Source organism: Primulina tabacum, chromosome 4, assembly GCF_025594145.1.
Source record: "Primulina tabacum isolate GXHZ01 chromosome 4, ASM2559414v2, whole genome shotgun sequence".
Lineage (NCBI taxonomy): Eukaryota > Viridiplantae > Streptophyta > Magnoliopsida > Lamiales > Gesneriaceae > Primulina > Primulina tabacum.
The window spans coordinates 44,817,427-44,837,478 of record NC_134553.1 but is presented as its reverse complement, the minus strand read 5'-3'; the positions used below and the strand labels follow the sequence as shown (position 1 = coordinate 44,837,478).

Below are 20,052 nucleotides of genomic sequence, written 5' to 3'. Positions count from 1 at the left end.
CAGAAATGCACTATTTACGTCCATCTGGTAGACTTTGAAGTTTTTGAATGCAGTATAGGCAAGGAATATTCTGATTGCCTCCAGTCTTGCAACTGGTGCATATGTCTCATCGTAGTCAATTCCTTCTTCTTGCCTATAACCTTGTGCTACTAGCCTTGCTTTGTTGCGCACAACTGAACCATCTTCGTTCAGTTTGTTCCTGAAAACCCATTTTGTACCTATAACAGTTTTTGAAACTGGTCTTGGAACTAGGTTCCAGACATTGTTATGGATAAACTGATTTAGCTCTTCTTGCATTGCATTTATCCAGTTTGGATCAGCAAGAGCTTCTTCAGCTTTCTTTGGTTCCAGTTGTAATACAAAAGCTGAGTGAATGAATAGATTGAGCATCTGATTTCTTGTTCCCACTGGATCAGATGGATTACCTATCACCAATTCTGGAGGATGTGATTTTTTCCATCTGAGTTCAGCATTTATTGCTTCTGAGTCAGCAACTGCTTCTGTGGGCAACTGAATGTTTTCAGTTTCAGTTGGAGCGGTTTCAGTTGGTAACTGAATATCATTTGTTTGCTCTATCAACTGATCTTTAGGAACAGCTTCTGGTTCAGCTGGTTGATCTAATACTTTTGGTTCAGGTGTTTGGAGGTTGTTTTGATTGATATGATTGTCTTCTTCATCATCATCCTCCAAACTGATATCTGTAAATCTATCCACTAGCTCAACTGGATCAGTTGGCTTATCAGTTAGTACAGTTTCTTCAAAAACAACATGGATAGATTCTTCAACATTCAAAGAGTTTTTATTAAAAACTCTATAGGCTTTGCTCACCGAAGAATATCCAAGAAATATTCCTTCTGCAGATTTAGCATCAAAAGTTTTTAAATAATTTTTGCCATTGTCAAGAATGAAGCATCTGCAGCCGAATATTTTGAAATATGAAACCACACTTTTTCTTCCATGCCAGATCTCATAAGGTGTTTTCATATGATTCTTATTAATCATTGATCTGTTCTGAGTATAACACGCAGTGTTTACTGCCTCTACCCAAAATCTTTGAGAAATACCCGGATCAGCAAGCATTGTTCTAGCAGCTTCTTTAAGGGTCCGATTTCTCCTCTCAGCTACACTATTTTGCTGAGGAGTTCTAGCTGCTGAGAGCTCATGCTTAATTCTAGTATTTTCTAAAAAATTTGAAAGAATTTGATTGATGAATTCAGTTCCTCGATCGGATCTGATTCTATCAATACCAACTGATTTTTCATTTAATAATCTTTTGAAAAGCTTGATCAGTTGTGCAGCAGTTTGGTCTTTTGTCTTGAGAAAAATAACCCAAGTAAATCTTGAAAAATCATCTACAACCACCAAAGTGTATTTCATCCCCCTAAGCTCATGACTGGTATTGGGCCAAATAGATCCATGTGCAACAGCTCTAAGCATCGGGAGAAGGATTTACGGCCCTTGTTTTTAAAAGAAGATTTTACTTATTTACCAAACTGACATGCTGGACAAATTTTGTCTTTGATAAAATCTATTTTGGGGAAACCAGTGACAAGATCATGGTTATTCAGATATGCAATAGATTTGAAATTCAGGTGGTTTAATCTCTTATGTCACAACCAGTTTTGAGAAAATTTTGAAGCAACTAAACATACTGGTGCATAAGATTGATCATTCCAACTAACTTTGTATATATTTCCACACCGTTCGCCAGTTAGGATGATCTCATTAATTGAGCATTTGACTGAACAAGAATGTTTGTCAAACTGAACTGAGAATCCATTATCGCATAATTGACTGATGCTAATCAGATTATACTTGAGATTCTCAACTAATAAAACATCATTAATGATAAAGTTACCATAGATAAGTTTACCCTTACCCACATTTTTTACCTTTGGAATTATCTCCAAAACTGATGTTTGGTCCAGTGTACTTAACCAGTTGAGATAACAAGTTTGACTCTCCTGTCATGTGTCGTGAGCATCCACTATCCAAGTACCATATTGATTCAATGCTTGTACTTGTTACCTGCAATCACACACAAGATAAGATTCTAGTACCCTTTTCTATTTGGGTCCAAAATTGATTAGTCCTTTAGGAATCCAGACTTGGATCAGTCTAACTGACCGTCCAGTTGCTGTATTCCAGATGGTCTTTCCCGATCTGTGTGTGCTTGGTGTATAGTGTGCAGAAGATACAACATGTGATTTGTCCTTTTTCAACTGATTGTTCAGCCAGTATCTTTTCTGAACTGGCTTCCTGTTATAGTAATTGGAGTAGCCATTTGAATAATTTTTGTTAAAGCTTTTTGGTGGCTGACTGCGTGAATCAGTTACCACTTTTGGGCTATAACCAATACCACATCTTTTGCCCTTGTTCATACTTTCAGTTGGCTGTTCAACCAATTTACTTGGCTCCGGTTGTTCTTGTACCATAACTGATTTGACAAAGTGAATGTATTTCCCTTTATTCATATTCAGTTTTGGTCGAGTATCTTTGGGAGACATTTCATCTTGGTTACTGAACCCTAAACCAGTTTTATCAGTAACTGATTTCTGTGAGTTCTGTATATCAGTCAATGCAACGGATGATTTGTTCCAAGCCTCAATAAGCTCAGTTTGCTTTGATTTCTCAAGCATTAACTTTTGAATCATTAATTGATCCTTGCTTCTTTCAGTATTGAATTCAGCAATCTCCTTTTTCAGACTCAACATATCAACTGATTCATCAGTTTTAGTCTTATTGTCTATAGGATCAGTTTGCTTTGCTCTAGCCTTTTCAAATGATAAGGCAAGCTTATGATACTCACTAACCATATCATGCAGAGTTGAAATAAGTTCTTCTCTGGTAAAATCAGTTGAGCTAAAGTCAAATACCTGTTGACTGCTGGACTCCAGTTCTGTATCACCAGCCATCAAACATTTCACTTCCTCTTCATTGTCACTAGAACTGCATGAAGTTTCTGGTTCTGACCCCTCGCTATCAGTTTCTGCCCATTTTGATTTGCTCTCTTCAGCCAAGAGCACTTCATGCTTCTTCCTAGAGAACTTCTTATCATCCTTGGATCTCTTTTTGTGCTCATATGGTTTCTTTCTTCTTTCAGTTGAGCCTTGACTGTCTTTCTTTGGTTTGGTACAGTCAGCAATGAAGTGACCTGGTTTGCCACAGTTGTAGCAAGCGTTTGATTCTTCCTTGGAATTGCTTCTTTGATATTTATTCTGAAAATTTCCTTGATTTTTCCTCATAAATCTTCCGAATTTTTTGATGAATAATGACATGGCATCATTGCTTAGTTGATCAGTAGCTTTTTCAACTGAACCAGTTGGTTCTGTTCTAACAGCAGCTAAGGCAGTCGTGGCTGCTGGAGTAGAAAATTCTCCTTCTCGAGTTTCCAGCTCAAACTCGTAAGCTTTCAAATCAGCAAAGAGATCATGAAGCTCAACTTTGTTCAGATCCTTGGATTCCCTCATTGCCATGGTCTTCACGTCCCACTCCTTGGGAAGACCTCTGATTACCTTCAATGCAACTTCTTTGTTTGTGTACACTTTTCCAAGTGCATTTAATTCATTGATGATGCAGCTGGTTCTTTCATCATATTCATGCATCGTTTCACCAACTCTCATTTTGATATTGTCAAACTTCTGAACAGCAACAGAAAGTTTGTTTTCTTTGGTTTGTTCATTCCTTTCGCAAAGCTGGATCAGCTTCTCCCAAATTTCTTTGGCTGTCTTGCACATTTTGATTTTGCTGAAGGTTACTTTATCCAGCGTCTTGTATAGTATGTCCTTTGCCACATTATCCAAATTGGCTTTTCTTTTATCCTCTGTCGTCCATTCTTCTCTGGGTTTTTCTATACGATGAGGTACCCCATCAGTAATGGCAACAGCTGTGTGGCTTTCAAAATCTTCATGGGTCCGTCAGTTATAACGTACCACATATCATCATCTTGTGCAGCTAAGTGAGCCTGCATTCTTATCTTTCAGTCATCAAAATCCTCTCTGGAAAACATTGAAATCTTGTTAAAAGAAGACATACTGAACAGTTTGATTAAGATATTCTGAGACGAAATACAACTGCTCTGATAGCACTTGAAAGGATCGGTTAGAATGATGAAAGTGTTTAGAAGGGGGGGTGGGTTGAATAAACACTTCACGAATTTTATATTCTCTTCGAAGATTTGGATTCAATTCGATTACAAACTGACTCTAGGTCAGTCAATGACAATCAGTTAAACTAAAAAAAACAGTTGCGGAATATGAACTGACTGAAAGATATAATATCTAACTGAAATATAATAACTGAAGTAAAGAACACAATTGTTTCTGGATGTTCGGAGACTTGAATAACTCCTACGTCACCCCTTCTATCACGAAGATAGGATATCCACTAAAAGACTTTGATCAAATACAAGACTTGTACTGACCCACTTCAGTTTGGACTTAACACTGCCAAAACTGAAACTCTTAGTTACAAACGCTTTACAGTCCTTGACTGAACTTAGCACAACTTAAAAGAATTAGCAGATATTACAAAGTGCTATTAAGCTCAAATGTATAGCCTGAATGCTACTGATATAACAAGTAAGCGAGAGCTTTCGATATTTGAATGCAAGTAAAGAATTTTGCAGCGTAACAGCAAGCTTCAAAGAGATTGGAATTTTGTTGTAGGTTCATTCCCTTTTTTTTTTCAGCTGCTCTCTTCAACTATTTATAAGCTTCCATTTCAACGGTAACATTAACTGCTGTTTGAATATTATATCCGTTGATATGCCACGTCGTTATTCTTCTGACAACCGTACTCTGTGACCTCTGAAATGCGGCGTCCCACTAATAGTTGCAGACTGTAGTGGTACTATCAGTCGGTTGTTAATGACGTGTTCAGCTGAATTAATCAGCTGCTGGGCAATAAATTGGTGAGGAGAATAACTGAGTTGCGTTTCAGTTGCGTAGATCAGTTTATTATATTCAGTTGGTTCGCATAATCAGTTGGCAATTTGTCAAACGCCGTAATTTTGATTCCAACACAATAGTTTAAAATCTACATTTAATAATTATTATATGAGTTTATTTGATATTTACCATATAATCTTATTTGAATGTGCATTTCTTTACATATGTTGATTTATTTATTATTTTAAAACTTATTTAACAAGAAATTAATAGTCATCAATGTTAGTCTACGAAATATCGATATATAGAATTTATTATTCATGATATAGAATTGTAAAAATAAAAAGAAAAAAATTCTTTAGAAGATTAAATTAAATATTATGAGTTATATTTTACTATCAATATTACTATTTCATTTGTTTTAATATTTTTTTATGAGTTAGTCACAGTAATTTTAAATTGATAATTATTTGTCTTTAGTATGTTTCGATTTTGTAGATTATGATTTATATATTGATAAAATCCATAATTTGATTGACTTTTAGGTTATTATGCTTTATACGTGGTGTTTGTATATATAATTTTTTTAGAAACATTTGTTTCAGTTCATTTTGTTATATATTATGTTCATTATAATTTATTATATAATATAAAATCAACTGCTTGAATTTTAATTTGGAAAACAATTTTGAAACTAAGTTATATAAGTTCTTAAAAATCGTCTAATATGATAAGATATCAAACACAAATAAATAACAAAATGATTCAAATTATTTTTTAGAAAATCAAATTTTTCTAATTTTTATAATATAATTGATATTACGTGCGTTGCACGTGCATCGTACTAGTGAAATGAAAATTGTATAAACCATTAAAATAAAAAGCTGATCCTTTTTTTCCCCCAACGTTTCTCAGGTCTGCCAGTAACAATCAAACTTTTAGACCCCCCACTACATCAATTTTTACCAGAAGAAGACATCGAACAGATTGTCCGGGAACTAACCATTGATACAGGTATGAGTGAAGACGAAGTTTATTCAAGGATAGAGAAATTACCAGAGGTAAATCCCATGCTTGGATTTCGGGGATGCAGGTGTTGTACCTTTTCCTGATCCTGTCTGTTGAGTGTTTTATATCACGTTCAAGTATCTTTTATCTCTATGTTTATGTATGGAATGAATCAAAATTTTCAGGCTAGGAATATCGTACCCCGATTTATCCGAAATGCAGGTTCGAGCAATATTCCAGGCTGCCATCTTCATGAACAACCAAGGCATTACAGTCCTGCCAGAAATAATGGTTCCTCTAATGGAACACCTCAGGCATGTCATAGACACTGTTTTCATCACCTCTTGATCCTTAGAAACGCCCTCGATCTCGGGTGGTTGTATCCAATGGAGCTGAGATGGGAATGCGACCGCAGCTAAAATCTAGTTATTCAGGAATTGAGTCATCAAGCGAGTTTGGTTCGTGGAGTTGCGAATGAAGTCTTTACGGAGATGGGTGCCTCTGTGAGCTATAAAGTAGGCACCATGATAGAAATTCCTCCAGCTGCTTTGGTCGCGGATGAGCTACGGAACTTGCATTTTTGCACTAATGGAACGATCAGAGAACATTTGAAGGATCGAAATGAAGTTTTGATTTTCTTGATTTATGTGTGAAGATTGCAAAAGAAGCAGAGTTCTTCTCCTTCGGGACAAATGACCTCACACAGATGACATATGGGTATAGCAGAGACGATGTAGGCAAATTTCTTCCCATTTACTTGTCAAAGGTTCATCCTACCAAACGACCCGTTTGAGGTTTATCACTTTTCGTGGCTCTGTCAATATTTTTTGGAAAAAAAACAAAATCGAGCCTAACCTTTTAAATATTTTTGGAGCTTGTATCATATCAAAATTTGATGGTTTTATTTCTTGGCGATAGGTACTTGATCAGAAAGGGTTGGCCAGCTTATCAAGATAGCAACCGAGCGCGGGCGTGCAGCTCGACCGAGCCTAAAAGTGAGCATTTCTCGAATCAATTTGCATAGCAAATGCCCTTATAGAAATTTTAGACTAAGTCAAATGATACGGTATAATGGCAGGTGAGCATATGTGGAGAGCATGGAGGGAAGCCTTCTTCTGTTGCTTTCTTTGTAGAAGATGGACTTGATTATGTTTCATGCTCTCCTTTTAGGTATCATCCATCTACCTACCTATACTTCAATCTAGAAATGATTTTGTTTTAAAAGTTTGATATCTTCTGTAATTTTTGTTATTTTCTCAGGGTGCCTATTGCAAGGCTAGCAGCAGCACAAGTTGCAGTGCGAAGTCAATTGCATGAGGGAAATATTGGCATATACTCGGTAGGAGTTGTATATAAATAAGATGTACAAATCGTGGAAGTTTTTGTTTTTTCTTCTACACACATATAAGTACCAAGATCCTCAATATTTACACGAGGATATAAATTCATGTAAATGTAAATTTCTACATAAACGAAACAAGGAATTGGTTATGGTGGACTAGTCTCGTTAAAATGCTGACAACTTGGAGAATCACGGATTCCTATTGACAGTGTGTGTGCATTATATGTTTTGAACTTAATTTATTAAAAGATTTACCAGTTCTCAATATTTTCCCACAGTTTAACATGATATCTGGCTTAGGTCAGTAACTTCAATTTGTATACCAGAAAGATTAAGATTTGAGAAACGAGGAAATATGAAACTTCCCAGATATGTGGCAAATATTTCCTAGTATAAACCAGAAGCTGCAAAAGAATCGAGTCGATGGCCTGAACCAAATGATGAACCTCCAGCCCTGTGCAAGCATAAAAAAATATGCACACTCCCTACGCAGGCATTATCCTGATCAGGTTCAAAGGGACTTTCTCAGCCTGAACTGCTAGTTTCCTGGCCAAATGGTCAGTACTGAGCAGATACAGACACCCCTGGTGCGTTTTTTCATCAATAATCGAGATTATAGAATGGACTGATCAGTAAAGCACAGAAACAAAGGATTCTTATTGCGGACTACTAGTACTAATCAAGACAATATCAAATAAAGATGTTTCTCTTAAGCTGTTCAACAAACTAGCAGCCATTTCATCTAACTTACCATCTGTGCTTGAAGATAACGACTATAATCGGTGTTCATAAGTAGCCACCAAGGATCATTATCAGGGGATGGGTGGAAGAACATTCTGCAATTAATGAGATTAACCAATCAAGAAAATGAGTAAGAGGTGTTACATATAGATTCACGGAGCAAAAATTCTAATTGTTTCTTCTATTTTTTTAATCATTAAATACTGTAGCATTAGGGCTGTATTTTCCATAGTTCTTAGCAAAATTTCATATAAGAGAAACTTCACCTTTAGGTAGTTTTAGACTTCATGTAATCTTCTGGCAAGTAGATTTCTCCTCCAGTTTCACCATGTTGTTCCCCACTGATAGTTTTTTTTGCAGCTAAGAATTCTGCACTCATAGCATCCATGCCTTGCTGAATTGCTTCCTCTGCTGTCCCGTAACCATGCTCCTCAGCAAACTTCCTTACATCCTCAGTTATTTTCATAGAACAAAACTTAGGTCCACACATGGAGCAGAAATGGGCCACTTTAGCGCCATCAGATGGGAGGGTTTCATCATGAAATGACATGGCAGTCATTGGGTCCAGTGACAAAGCAAATTGATCCATCCACCGGAACTCAAACCTTGCCTTGCTAAGTGTGTCATCCCAAGCTTGAGCATGGGGGTGACCTTTTGCTAAATCAGCTGCATGTGCGGCTATTTTATATGCTATAACCCCGGCCTTCACATCATCTCGATTAGGTAAACCAAGATGCTCTTTAGGAGTTACATAACAGAGAAGTGCTGTGCCAAGAGCCCCAATATTGGCTGCACCAATGGCTGAGGTTATGTGATCATATCCAGGAGCAATATCAGTCGTCAAAGGTCCAAGAGTGTAGAATGGTGCTTCATTACACCATTCCAGCTGCTTTTGCATATTCTCAGGAATCTTATGCATTGGAATATGTCCAGGGCCTTCATTCATGACCTGTATGCATGACGTATCATCTTGGGTGAAGAAACGACACCTTAAACGAGTAATTTACAAATATGATTCGTTTGATCAATCAAACTACGATTATAAGACCCAGTATGACAATAAAAATAAAGTTTGACGATAAAATACAATATAGCTTGGGGATTACGAAAGCGTAAGGTGACCTTTCATATCGCCAAACTACTAGTACACATAATAAAAATTCTTCTTGTTACCTGTACATCCTTTTCCCAAGCTCTTCGGGTCAGTTCGCCCTGAGTTAAGAGTTCTGCAAACTGAGCAGTATCATTAGCATCATAAATTGATCCAGGCCTCAATCCATCACCGATTGACAATGATATATCATACTGATTACAAATGTCTAGAATCTCATCCCAATGCTCATAGGCAAAGTTCTCTTTGTGATAAGTTAGGCACCATTTTGCATGAATGGACCCTCCGCGAGAAACAATTCCAGTCATCCTCTTAGCTGTTAGTGGGATGTACCGGAGTAAAACTCCAGCATGAATTGTAAAGTAATCAACACCTTGTTCGGCTTGTTCAATTAGCGTGTCCCTGAAAATTTCCCAGCTAAGATTCTCAGCGATCCCGTTAACCTTTTCAAGAGCTTGATAGATGGGAACAGTTCCAACCGGTACAGCAGAGTTGCGTAAGATCCATTCACGAGTTTCATGGATGTGACGTCCAGTTGAAAGATCCATAATGGTATCAGCACCCCACATTGTTGCCCATTGAAGCTTGTGAACCTCTTCCTCAATGGAACTTACAACAGCAGAGTTTCCAATGTTAGCATTTACTTTCACCAGGAAATTGCGTCCAACTATCATCGGCTCCAACTCTAAGTGCTTCTTGTTTGAGGGAATGATTGCACGGCCACGAGCAACCTCTGATCTCACATATTCTGGGTTGAGCTTTTCACGAGCGGCGCAGAATGCCATCTCCTCAGTAATGATACCTTGCTTGGCATAGTACATCTGAGTAAACCTTGGTCCACCCAATTTCTCTCTTCTGTCAATCCACTCCTTCCTCAATTTTGGGAGTCCTGTTCAACAAACCGTTTCCATATATTTTTTAGCATCTGAACTGAAAAACCAAAAAATGACCAGGATATTCACAAAAACTTTATATGAAGTTTAAAAATTCAATAATATATGCAGCATGCATGAGTCTATCAGTGTCATACACCTGAGTAATCTCAAACACCTACGCAATCACGACAGTAAAGTAAAAGTGAGAACAAGGACAATTCCGAACAAATTGGAAAAAAATTGTGAAAAATAACACAAGCGCTTACCAAGATGTGGGTTGATGTTCTGCGGACCACTGGTGTCATAGGTGTCAAAAGGTGGGTTTTCACCTGATAGATGGATGCGTCGGAATGGAATTCTAAGCAAATGACCAGATTGTTCATGTACGACTTCCCTGGAAAACAAGTATCACTACCTTAGACATGTTTCAACAAAGAGGAACAGATTTGCTAACTTTAGTTAAGCTCGAAATTATCAAGTACCGTTGCAACCATACGAGTTACAATGAAAGAAATGATATTTTAGAGAAAAACTCACACATGTTCTTTCGAGCTTTTAGGGAAGCATTCTTCAAAGGATGGAAGCGGAAGAAAGTTAGGAGCACTAGGATCTTCCGTATGCTTCCGTTGCTTAGTCTTTTCTTTATTGGTTGCAGGAGGATCAAAGGTTAATGTAGCCTTGGGGCCTGCAAAGGAAGAGGAATCGATATCCTTTCTGTGTAAGCTACTCACCCGTCCATTCACATCAATCCCACGGAAGAAGGAGCTGTTCAGAAATTTCTGGGAAGTCAAACGATTTCTGTTGTTGCACACGACTGATGCCAGACTAGTTTGCATCGATGCCATCTCTGTTTAAGGAAAAGAAACATACCATGATTGCCTTTTCTCAAACCGGTATATATATATAAAAGCAGTTAACGCTAAACATCAATCATAAACACTGTTCCATCTATTAAAAAATTTCATACCACTACAAGTAGCATGATAAAAAATGGCAACCGTGGCAACGAGTGCCTAAGGATGCATATAAACATGAAAATAGGCTCCAATAAGATCTCAAATCCATTTTGACATGTTCCTGAATAAAACCCTTTCAACATGCCAAATCACAACCAATATTTTCAAGGTAAAATGTTGCACGTATCTAAAGCTTCTTCCTTTTCAATCTTCATGCGAAATCTTGATCCCAATCATAAGGGAGACGTGAGGATGTTACAGGTAAGTATTGATAAATCCGCTATTATCCAAGAATTCACCCAGGGCCAGGATATCAATCTAACGCTCAAAGCATGACTAGATCTTCAAACCCATCAAACAAATGAAAAATTATCTTCATAAAAAGAAAAAAAGAAGCAATAAACACCACCCCCATGAATTCAAAAATTTTATGCTGCACACACTCAGTAAACTCTAAATCCAGAAATGGCAGCCAATCAAAGAGCATGCAGAAAGAGTTATCAATAAACTGAAATTTACAACCTTTTAAACCGTGATTTCTAAGCCGGATCGTCAAAATACAGAAGAAAGAGGAAAAAGAAACACAAACCTTAGCCTGCCTGGGGTTATAACTGAGGGACGCCTCGCTATGTGTGAAGCAAAATGAAGGAGTGAGAGCTGATTCAATCTACTCGGGTGTTTATATATCCGAGGAAAAGCCACTAAAAAGTGGACTGATTCAGATTTTCTCTAACAAAATTGGAGCTTTTTGTCACAAATATCTCTTGCAAAACGACGAAAAATGGGAAAAAATATCATCTCTGTTCTGTACACCTCATAAATCACTATTTATTGCTGTATTTTGTATGAGGTAGTTGAGTAGTCTTGAATGCAAAAGCCTCTAGTAAATTGGAGGATAAATTATTTTACAAGGCAAAATCTTGTGTGATACGGTCTCACGGGTTATATTTTATAAGACATATATCATATTTAGGTCATCCATGAATAAATATTACTTTTTATGCTAAAAGTATTACTTTTTATTGTAAATATCGATAGAGTTGGCCCGTCTCACAGATAAAAATTCGTTAGACCATCTCACAAAAGACCTACTCATTTTACAATTAGGATCATTCCATCCAAACGAGAACTCGCTTGTTTCAAGCTCATATGAAACCTATAAATAGTAAAATCTTTTTATTTTTAAAAGTTAACTCTTTTTCCATCACTTTTTTAAGTGAATTGACTTGAGTTTCGAAAATATCTCTATAGTTTGTTGATGACTTATGATACGACCCCATAAATTTCTTTTTTAGTTCGTAGAAACGAATGCAACATGCTCGAATTCAACCATAAATCGTTCATTTACATTTTTCTAATTCCGATAATGACTTCATTTGATTGCATAAAAAAAATAAGAGTCAAAATCAGATAATTCAAATTAGAACCGTGGTGAGAGTGGTCCGCGAGATAAATTCGAACCAAAACTGTAGAATGTGTCAGCTTGTCATATTGGTCCTAAAAATTGGAAGGATAGGGTGAGATTTGAGAAAATGGTAATTAACGGGACTAAAATGGTGTTATTGGGACTTTTTGTTTGACAGGAATTGGTAATTCCATTTAAACCCCTACCTCCGCCTTGCCTTGCCGCTGCCATACGACGGTCATCCCAACGAGCTAGAGAGTCTTGCACCAGTGAAATCGAAGTATGGATTGTGGGGAGGAGGAGGGAAAGTACGATAGCTACGTTATGGTTCACAATATTTCGAAAAGGCACAACGTAGGGACGCTAGCTCGCAGCGCCACTGCGTTTGGCGTGGCGGAGATGATATTGGTTGGGCGGAGGGATTTCAACGCCTTTGGAAGCCATGGATCCACGCCACACGTCCGCTTCCGCCACTTCCAATCTCTGACTCTGGCCCGCGCGTTCCTCAAGGTTTTATCATACTTCCATTAGAATATCTGTATGTTTTTGTCAACATGTCATCCAAAACATACGTCTCTGTGCTGCATTTTTTTCTGAATCCTAAACCAATGAAAAAAAATATTTTTCCTCCTTTTCATTTGCATATGGTGTTTTTTAGACCATGAATCGTCCGTTTCCTACTTGTAAATTGAAATTTTTTCCATGTTAGACTTTAATGATTTTAAATAACGAAGAAATTAATGTCAAGCCCCACGAACCGGGCCTGCAGTCTCCGACGCATCTCAATTCAAACGCTGCCGAAAATTGGATGTTCAAAGGTTGTAATATTGTTAAAAGGGTGTTTGAAAATTAAGCTTGTAATTTTGTTTTAACATCATATCAAACTCATATCGCAATGTCAATATTTTATTTGATTTTTTATCCTATGAAACTTAGAGGTTTGTGTTTGCTCGGGACAAATAAAATTTTTACTTATAACTTCTGCTGTTTGAAACGATATATCTCCTTTTGATTATTTTCCATGCATCATATTGTGATTTCACCACGCGCCGCAGCGTACTTTGAAAATACGAGTAGTATGGTTTGTTATTTTTATAGGAATTGCTGATCTGTGATTTCTAAAAAATCGCTGAGTGAATTCTCCGTTTAAAAGATTTTTTCCTGCTTGTCTTCGTATGGAAGCAGCACTTCAATGCTTTTGGTTATAGCTTTAATTTCACCTCAAGAAGTTACTGTAGTGTTCTTTCACTGTTGTCTACACTAGGTCATGAAGAGTGCTATTAGCCAAAATCTTGAATATATGCTTGTTATTCTTGTTCAATGGCAAGTGTTTAGATTTCTCTGCCTTCAATGAGTAAAGGTGTTATTTCCTGAGCTGATAGATTGGCATATAATTTTTGAGTTGAATAGGAAAGGGACTGTGATATATGTGGTGTGGAGATAACAGATAATGCTGTAGCCGTGAATGAACATCCTTTCAGAAAGAGCACTGCTTTTCTACTTGGCAACGAGGTGAGATACTGATAAAAAATTCCCTTTTCAAAATCATAATTTTTGTGATTAGCTGAGGTTAGATGTACTAAACATAGTATAAACTTCCTCAAAGTATAATTTTGCATGTTCGTGAATAAAATCATCTTTTTCTGGTAAACTGACCGGTTGGTTCTTTTGATCTTGTTTATTAGCATAAATTTTTTAATATCTCATTTTTGCAGGGAACAGGGCTTTCTGACAAGGAATGTGAGATATGTGACTTTTTATTTATATTCCACAATATGGAGGTGGCACTGCTTCATTGAATGTTACTGTTGCAGCTTCTATTGTTTTGCATCATTTTGCAGGTACGAGATTCCCATGACTATCTAGTTTTTTATGCATCGCACCAACTTGCGTTACAGTATTAGCGCATTCATCCTGATTGATGATGCCTAGAAAAGGGATTCACGTTTTTTGAAAATAAATCTTTGTTATTTTTCTGTCGTTTTACTCTACCATTTCATTTGGTGAGAATATGGTGGTCATGTGATAGGTGCATGACTCGTAGAAATCATATAGGGCTGGCTTCTATACATTCAAGTTGACAACCTCTTTGATATGCTGAACAATACATGTGTAAAACAATTTGCACTAAAAGGGTGCAAATTTTAAGCTCTAGGCAGTTTGATTTATTGATTCAATGCTCTATTGCTATAATTGCAAAGGCTTTATTTTGATTTTTGTTGCAAACCTTTTCCTTCTCATCAAATTAAAATCCCTTCACCTCGGGGATAAGAAACCAATTGAAATTGAAGTATTGATTTTTGGAAAAATATTTCAGTTTGGGCAGGATTCTCTGAGCGAACTCGTGAAGGCAGCAAGTTTCTTGTTGCTGATAAACCTTTTAAGCAAGCGAAGAAAAATTTCTGCGGTGAAACAGCAGAATCTGTTGCTGAGGAGCGAAAACTAAGGAAAGAAAATTATTCAAATGGCTTTTTCGACCAGAGTGCAAAAGATGAAGCACCTTCCAATCTTTTGGATGCATTATTTGCTTCATAGTAGAGGAAAGACAAACTCGGAACCGTAATTTGGTGGCTCTCTGGAATTTGTGCCAGTATCTTTCCATCTTCCAAGGAACTGAAGAGGCACAGAAGTCTGCAATAGCTTTTTGTAATCATCTGAAGAAAGCCTGTATATTTATTTTTAGCTGAGAATCCCAGGAAATTTCATCAGTCAATGAAATGATTCGATGAAATCTCGCATGCTCTTCAGAGTATGATTAGGCAATTCGATTATTTCCTAGAGCACATGAGAAATCGGTTTAAGGTAAAATGGTGTTAACCTTGTAACTTCATTACAGCGTTGGAAACTTGAAAAATTGCTGGAAAACTAGCTCATTGTGTGAAAGCTAAAAACATTGTTGATTGAGTTCTCAACATATGAATTTCTTTATTTGAAGGCGTCATGGTTTGACTTCTATTCTTAGAATCTAATACATTTTTATATCCCTTAATTGGTAGAAGTTAAGATTCTTGGTTCAACAACTGATAATTATTATCTGATCGTTGCCTCATTATTGCATCGCTTCTTTCTCTGTCTCTATATTTTTTAGTCATTCTAAGTCCATATCTCATTTTCACACACATTTCCAATCTCCTTTTTGACTTCTTTATGTTGTTGGGACCAAATAGACTAACAATCTCTGGGGTGTAGTAGTTTCCTATTTCAAACATGCAGTTGGCAAAGGTCCAAACTACTACAAAGCACGGAGATGGAAGGGAGTCTTAACCATTTGCAAGTTGCTTTTGCTCGAATGTCAAGTAGTTTGAATATCAAGTCGAGCGTTAGCTGGCTTAACTTTTATTAAGGTTCGAATAGTCGACGAGCCATCCGATCTTGATTTGCGATTTATAGGAAAAAAATTTAATTTTCTATTTCTCCATCAAAGTATGTTTTGACAATCATTTCCATACCCTCTAATCTCAAGTGGATGCTTGGAAAAATCTAGCTTGTCAAGTTTGAGTAACTGGATATGCTACTGAGTCAAGATTGAACTCAAATTCATAATTTGAGACTCAAATTCATAATTTGAGAAAGTTCTAAGTGGATAATTAGTTTGTTTTTACAAATTAAAACAAAATCATTTTTTAATATTTATCAAGTCAAAAAAATTTCTATTTTTAAAATAAAAACACTTTAAAGCTGAGCATATTATACAACTTCCTATATCGAAATCGACCCTTAATTCTTTCCATGATGTAGCAGGTTGTTTTAGGTGTGTACACTTTATTGTAAACCTTAGATCCCGTGAAATACAAACTTTATGGCATTCCGCAGTAATTTAAGGGCTTCAGTTTGTCTCAACTACGATGAGTCTTTAATAGAAGGGTTCGCCAATATTTAGGAACAAACTAAACAGGTGAAAATCATGCCTCTCATATATCTTTCAATCAAATATTGACTAAGATTCCAAAGAAGTCTAACCTTTAAAAAAGAAAAAAAAAAGAAAGAAAGAAGGAAGATAAAGAAAGAAAGAAAGAAAGAAAGGTATCCAATGATTCTTTTTGAAATATGGACATTTCCATGAACCCTTATTTAACTCTTCAAAATATCAACAGATTTCTTGATTCCAATTCATGAACAACTCCATTTCATGAAAAACTCGATGCCACTGGAACGCGGAAATGATGATGGAACTAATTGAATGATGTTCGGACAATTTTTTATTATTATTATTAAATTGATATTATAGGGTTGGCTAGTCATTGAAAACTTGCTTCTTTTCCATATTGCATATTCTTGATTCCAACTGGAGTAACATAAAGTCGTGTTTCACAGGTGGGAGTTGTTGGCATGCATTGTCGTCATGAAAAAGAAGTTGAATAATAAAAGCCTCCATTTGTCAAACACCAACTCAGTTTTTTGGAGCAGTTGAGATTGTTCTTTTGTCAGTATATCCACTTTTCTATCACAATCTCCACCATTTTCCATGATCAAAACCTACCTCTTGATATCGAATTCTTAATATAATCCATCAGTTTACACCGAGCAAGAGCTAACAATTTTCATCATCTATACCATGCAATCAAGAAAATTTTCCAAATCTTCATGCAGCAAAGAGTTAACTTACATGCTGTATGCTCTCAGCAGGAGGTTTAAGCGCTTATGGTGGAAAATAAGGTGGACCGCATGGCGGCATCCAAGGCCTAAACTTGTGATCAAAAGGCTAGGCAAGTTTAGTTCGAATAGGCAGCGAAGAGAAACAACAGATACAGCTAAATCTGTACTCCATCAAAAAGCTCAAAGGCCTATTCGTCTTGCTTCCTTCAATGCTGCTTTGTTCTCTCTTGCTCCAGCTGTACAAAAGACTGAAAAATTTGTTAATTTCATTCATGAAGAGAAGATTGATAATCCATTTATTCCCGCAAGAAGTCATCCAAGAGGGATACTCAAACAATCCCCAATTCATCCCATGTCAAATGGAATATCAGGAAACATTCCCAAAGAGAATATGCTTACTAAATCAAAGTCAAAGGTTTCGATTAACTTACCAGAGAATGAGATCTCTTTAGCACAAAATAAGGTTCTCAACATCGTTGAGGATTCTTCATTTAGTTTTAACAACAGCCTAGCTGCAATGAGGTCTCCTATATGCCTCCCGGCAAGCATGACTCATTGGTTGAATGATGCAAGTCTGTATGGAAGTAGAACCATTTTCGACGTGCTTAAAGAAGTCGATGCTGATGTTTTGGCTCTACAAGATGTGAAGGCTGATGAAGAAAACGATATGAGGCCGTTATCTGATTTGGCTCGTGCTTTGGGGATGAATTACGTGTTCGCTGAGAGCTGGGCTCCTGAGTATGGCAATGCTGTTCTGTCAAAATGGCCTATCAAGAGGTGGAAAGTTCAGAGAATCTATGATGACAAAGATTTCAGGTTTCTTTAACTTTTCAAGAAATTATTCTTCATTTTCTTGAAAATTGAACGTTTTGCACCAAAACTGTCGTTTTTTTCCTTTTTCTTGGATATAGAAGTGCATTTTTATATTCGTGGGAAATCGATGATTGCCATACTATCATCCTCTGTGACAGCTTGTGTGACATAGCAATCAAAAAGCCGTGTTTGGGTTGTCGATTTTGAGATATCTGAGTTATACCATTATCACAAGTCAGAGCTTTTGACAGTTCTGCAATATTACAACATTAACGCGAAGATGGAATAAAATAGTGCTAATCGAGACCAACACTATTAGAATTTTACATGATAAGAAAGATACCATCTGCAGACTAATGCAAGACATGTTTGATGCAGGAATGTGGTGAAGGCAACTATTGAAGTACCATGGACGGGGGAGCTAAACGTTTACTGCACGCAACTCGATCACTTGGACGAAAACTGGAGGATGAAGCAAATAAATGCAATAATACAATCGAATGAGCAACCCCATGTATTGGTTGGAGGACTCAACTCTCTTGATGCATCAGATTATTCAGTACAAAGATGGACTGACATAGTTAAGGTCGAAATCAATTATTTGATTCCAACATTAACTTTTATCATTTGTCAGTGAAACATTACAACTTCTTGATTTAAATCTTTTCACAGTACTATGAAGAAATAGGTAAACCAACTCCAAAAGTAGAGGTAACGAATTTCTTGAAGGACAGAGAATATACAGATGCCAAGAATTTCCCAGGGGAATGTGAGCCAGTAGTCATGATTGCCAAAGGCCAAAGTACTTAAAAAATTCTCTCTCTCTCTCTCTCTCTCTCATACAACATTTTTTATCTTTAATAGAACCAAAAAATCTCATCAGACAATTTCATTTTTTTTTTCCGTTTGAAGCAGATGTACAAGGGACTTGCAAGTACGGTACTCGGGTCGATTACATATTGGGATCCAAATGCTTGCCTTACATGTTTGTACCTGGATCATACTCTGTAATTTCATCCAAAGGAACTTCAGATCATCACATAGTAAAAGTTGATATCATGAAAGTTGAAGATTCAGCAGCAAAGCTGAAGACAAGTCAGAAGAAATTTAAACAAGGAGCTGTGAGGATAACTCATTCGTGTTATTCAAGGGATATTTGAAAGTCCCCCTCATAGGATTCTGTTTTTCATATCCATCTTCTGTTGGAGTTTTATGAAATAGATTGAATTATTGCAAGTTACGTATCATTTATTCATTTACGCTGATGCCTATGATTTAGCATGAATTCAAATTTCATTATTATTCGGTCTTCATGCTAAGATGCCGATCTCATAGTATGCTCTACATTTCCTATAAATTCTTTAGTAGGTCTCTTGTGAGATGGTTATCTGTAAGATGAGTTAACCATGCTCATATTTACAATAGTAAGTGATATTTTAGACATAAAAAATAATATTTTTTCATTGGGTGACTCAAATAGGAGATTCGTCTGACAAAATTGACTCGTGAGACCGTCTCACGAAATTTTTTGTGTAAATACTTCGCATGAATTCTATACGTTAAGAAATTATTATTACCTAAAAGTTTTGGTGATTGACAAAATCAAAACAACATCTAACTATTTCAGGAAAACAGCTGCTGTTTATCTTGTATAACAGAAACTATTCAACCGATTGAATTTCAACCGCTTGCAATAAAAAGCGCTGCAACCGCTAGAAGATTCCCAACCGGTTGCTCCAAGACAGATTTCGACCGCTTCATTAAAGAGCTATTAATTACTCACTTAATGAAAGACATTCTCTGACCAGATCAGGATAATCAATGGTTTTACACCGCTACAAGTCAACTATGTCATGCACCAATCTTGATAAAGATTTTCATTAATGTCACTATCCCAGAATGAAAAGATTGCTTATACATCCTACAAGTTCTGACGTTAATAACAGTTGACACAAAAGGATGCTCAGCATCAACTTTTCAAGGAATGAGATTCAAAGCTGCACAAGCAAAGAGAACATTAAATGTTGCTGAAAAACATTTAATGTTATTGCAGCTGATGGTGACATATCATTCGAACGTGGCAAATTTACCTTACACATCTTTTCCGACCGTTGGGATGATAGCTTATATAAGAAAAGTTGAAGTATGTAGGAAAAAATTTCGATCATTCTAAGTTTTTCAACCGCGAGATTACTACACTACTAAAGCTTGCATACGTGAAGATTTGAGCGCACCTAAAGATCATAAACTTCATCACTCACCAAGCACGCACTCAACAAAAAAAATGTCTGATTATTCAAGGATCATCTTTGTGCT

General features: G+C 36.6%; 3 protein-coding genes and 1 pseudogene across 4 annotated transcripts; 3 read left to right on the top strand and 1 right to left on the bottom strand.

Annotated features, from left to right (window-relative positions):
* Positions 1-5,742: 5,742 nt before the first annotated feature.
* On the top strand, positions 5,743-7,388 carry LOC142543392 (pyruvate, phosphate dikinase, chloroplastic-like). Its single transcript, XM_075650627.1, has 7 exons — positions 5,743-5,950; positions 6,083-6,211; positions 6,332-6,460; positions 6,553-6,691; positions 6,816-6,892; positions 6,976-7,067; positions 7,158-7,388. Exons 1-4 carry the CDS (start codon positions 5,906-5,908, stop codon positions 6,688-6,690), a joined length of 441 nt encoding a protein of 146 aa, XP_075506742.1. The 5' UTR covers positions 5,743-5,905; the 3' UTR covers position 6,691; positions 6,816-6,892; positions 6,976-7,067; positions 7,158-7,388.
* Positions 7,389-7,540: 152 nt separating this feature from the next.
* On the bottom strand, positions 7,541-11,699 carry LOC142543391 (phosphomethylpyrimidine synthase, chloroplastic). 2 transcript variants are annotated; one of them, XR_012819732.1, is made up of 7 exons: positions 11,512-11,671; positions 10,504-10,813; positions 10,233-10,360; positions 9,154-9,980; positions 8,247-8,929; positions 7,991-8,075; positions 7,541-7,823 (listed from the first exon to the last, which is right to left on the bottom strand). XR_012819732.1 is itself a non-coding variant. In XM_075650626.1 (6 exons), exons 2-5 carry the CDS (start codon positions 10,809-10,811, stop codon positions 8,249-8,251), a joined length of 1,944 nt encoding a protein of 647 aa, XP_075506741.1. In that variant the 5' UTR covers positions 11,512-11,699; the 3' UTR covers positions 7,873-8,075; positions 8,247-8,248. The 2 variants fall into 2 exon arrangements, 1 of the variants encoding a protein (XP_075506741.1); XM_075650626.1 differs by lacking the exon at positions 7,541-7,823 and having other exon boundaries at positions 7,873-8,075; positions 10,504-10,811; positions 11,512-11,699.
* A 797-nt stretch (positions 11,700-12,496) lies between these two features.
* Positions 12,497-15,308, top strand: LOC142543390 (uncharacterized; annotated as a pseudogene).
* Positions 15,309-16,508: 1,200 nt separating this feature from the next.
* On the top strand, positions 16,509-18,984 carry LOC142543389 (uncharacterized). Its single transcript, XM_075650625.1, has 4 exons — positions 16,509-17,739; positions 18,115-18,322; positions 18,409-18,538; positions 18,652-18,984. Exons 1-4 carry the CDS (start codon positions 16,883-16,885, stop codon positions 18,894-18,896), a joined length of 1,440 nt encoding a protein of 479 aa, XP_075506740.1. The 5' UTR covers positions 16,509-16,882; the 3' UTR covers positions 18,897-18,984.
* The last annotated feature ends 1,068 nt before the right edge of the window (positions 18,985-20,052 follow it).

What these genes read in the sequence shown, in the direction of transcription:
- LOC142543389 (XM_075650625.1), top strand. Translation starts at nt 16,883, where the DNA reads ATGCAATCAAGAAAATTTTCCAAATCTTCATGCAGCAAAGAGTTAACT. An exon ending in TATGATGACAAAGATTTCAG is followed by an intron (nt 17,740 to 18,114) that starts GTTTCTTTAACT and finishes TGTTTGATGCAG; the next exon opens with GAATGTGGTGAAGGCAACTA. An exon ending in CATGATTGCCAAAGGCCAAA is followed by an intron (nt 18,539 to 18,651) that starts GTACTTAAAAAA and finishes CGTTTGAAGCAG; the next exon opens with ATGTACAAGGGACTTGCAAG.
- LOC142543392 (XM_075650627.1), top strand. Translation starts at nt 5,906, where the DNA reads ATGAGTGAAGACGAAGTTTATTCAAGGATAGAGAAATTACCAGAG. An exon ending in CCTCTAATGGAACACCTCAG is followed by an intron (nt 6,212 to 6,331) that starts GCATGTCATAGA and finishes CTAGTTATTCAG; the next exon opens with GAATTGAGTCATCAAGCGAG. An exon ending in CTGCTTTGGTCGCGGATGAG is followed by an intron (nt 6,461 to 6,552) that starts CTACGGAACTTG and finishes TTATGTGTGAAG; the next exon opens with ATTGCAAAAGAAGCAGAGTT.
- LOC142543391 (XM_075650626.1), bottom strand. Translation starts at nt 10,811, where the DNA reads ATGGCATCGATGCAAACTAGTCTGGCATCAGTCGTGTGCAACAACAGA. An exon ending in GAACATCAACCCACATCTTG is followed by an intron (nt 9,981 to 10,232) that starts GTAAGCGCTTGT and finishes TTTGTTGAACAG; the next exon opens with GACTCCCAAAATTGAGGAAG. An exon ending in CTTGGGAAAAGGATGTACAG is followed by an intron (nt 8,930 to 9,153) that starts GTAACAAGAAGA and finishes TCATGCATACAG; the next exon opens with GTCATGAATGAAGGCCCTGG.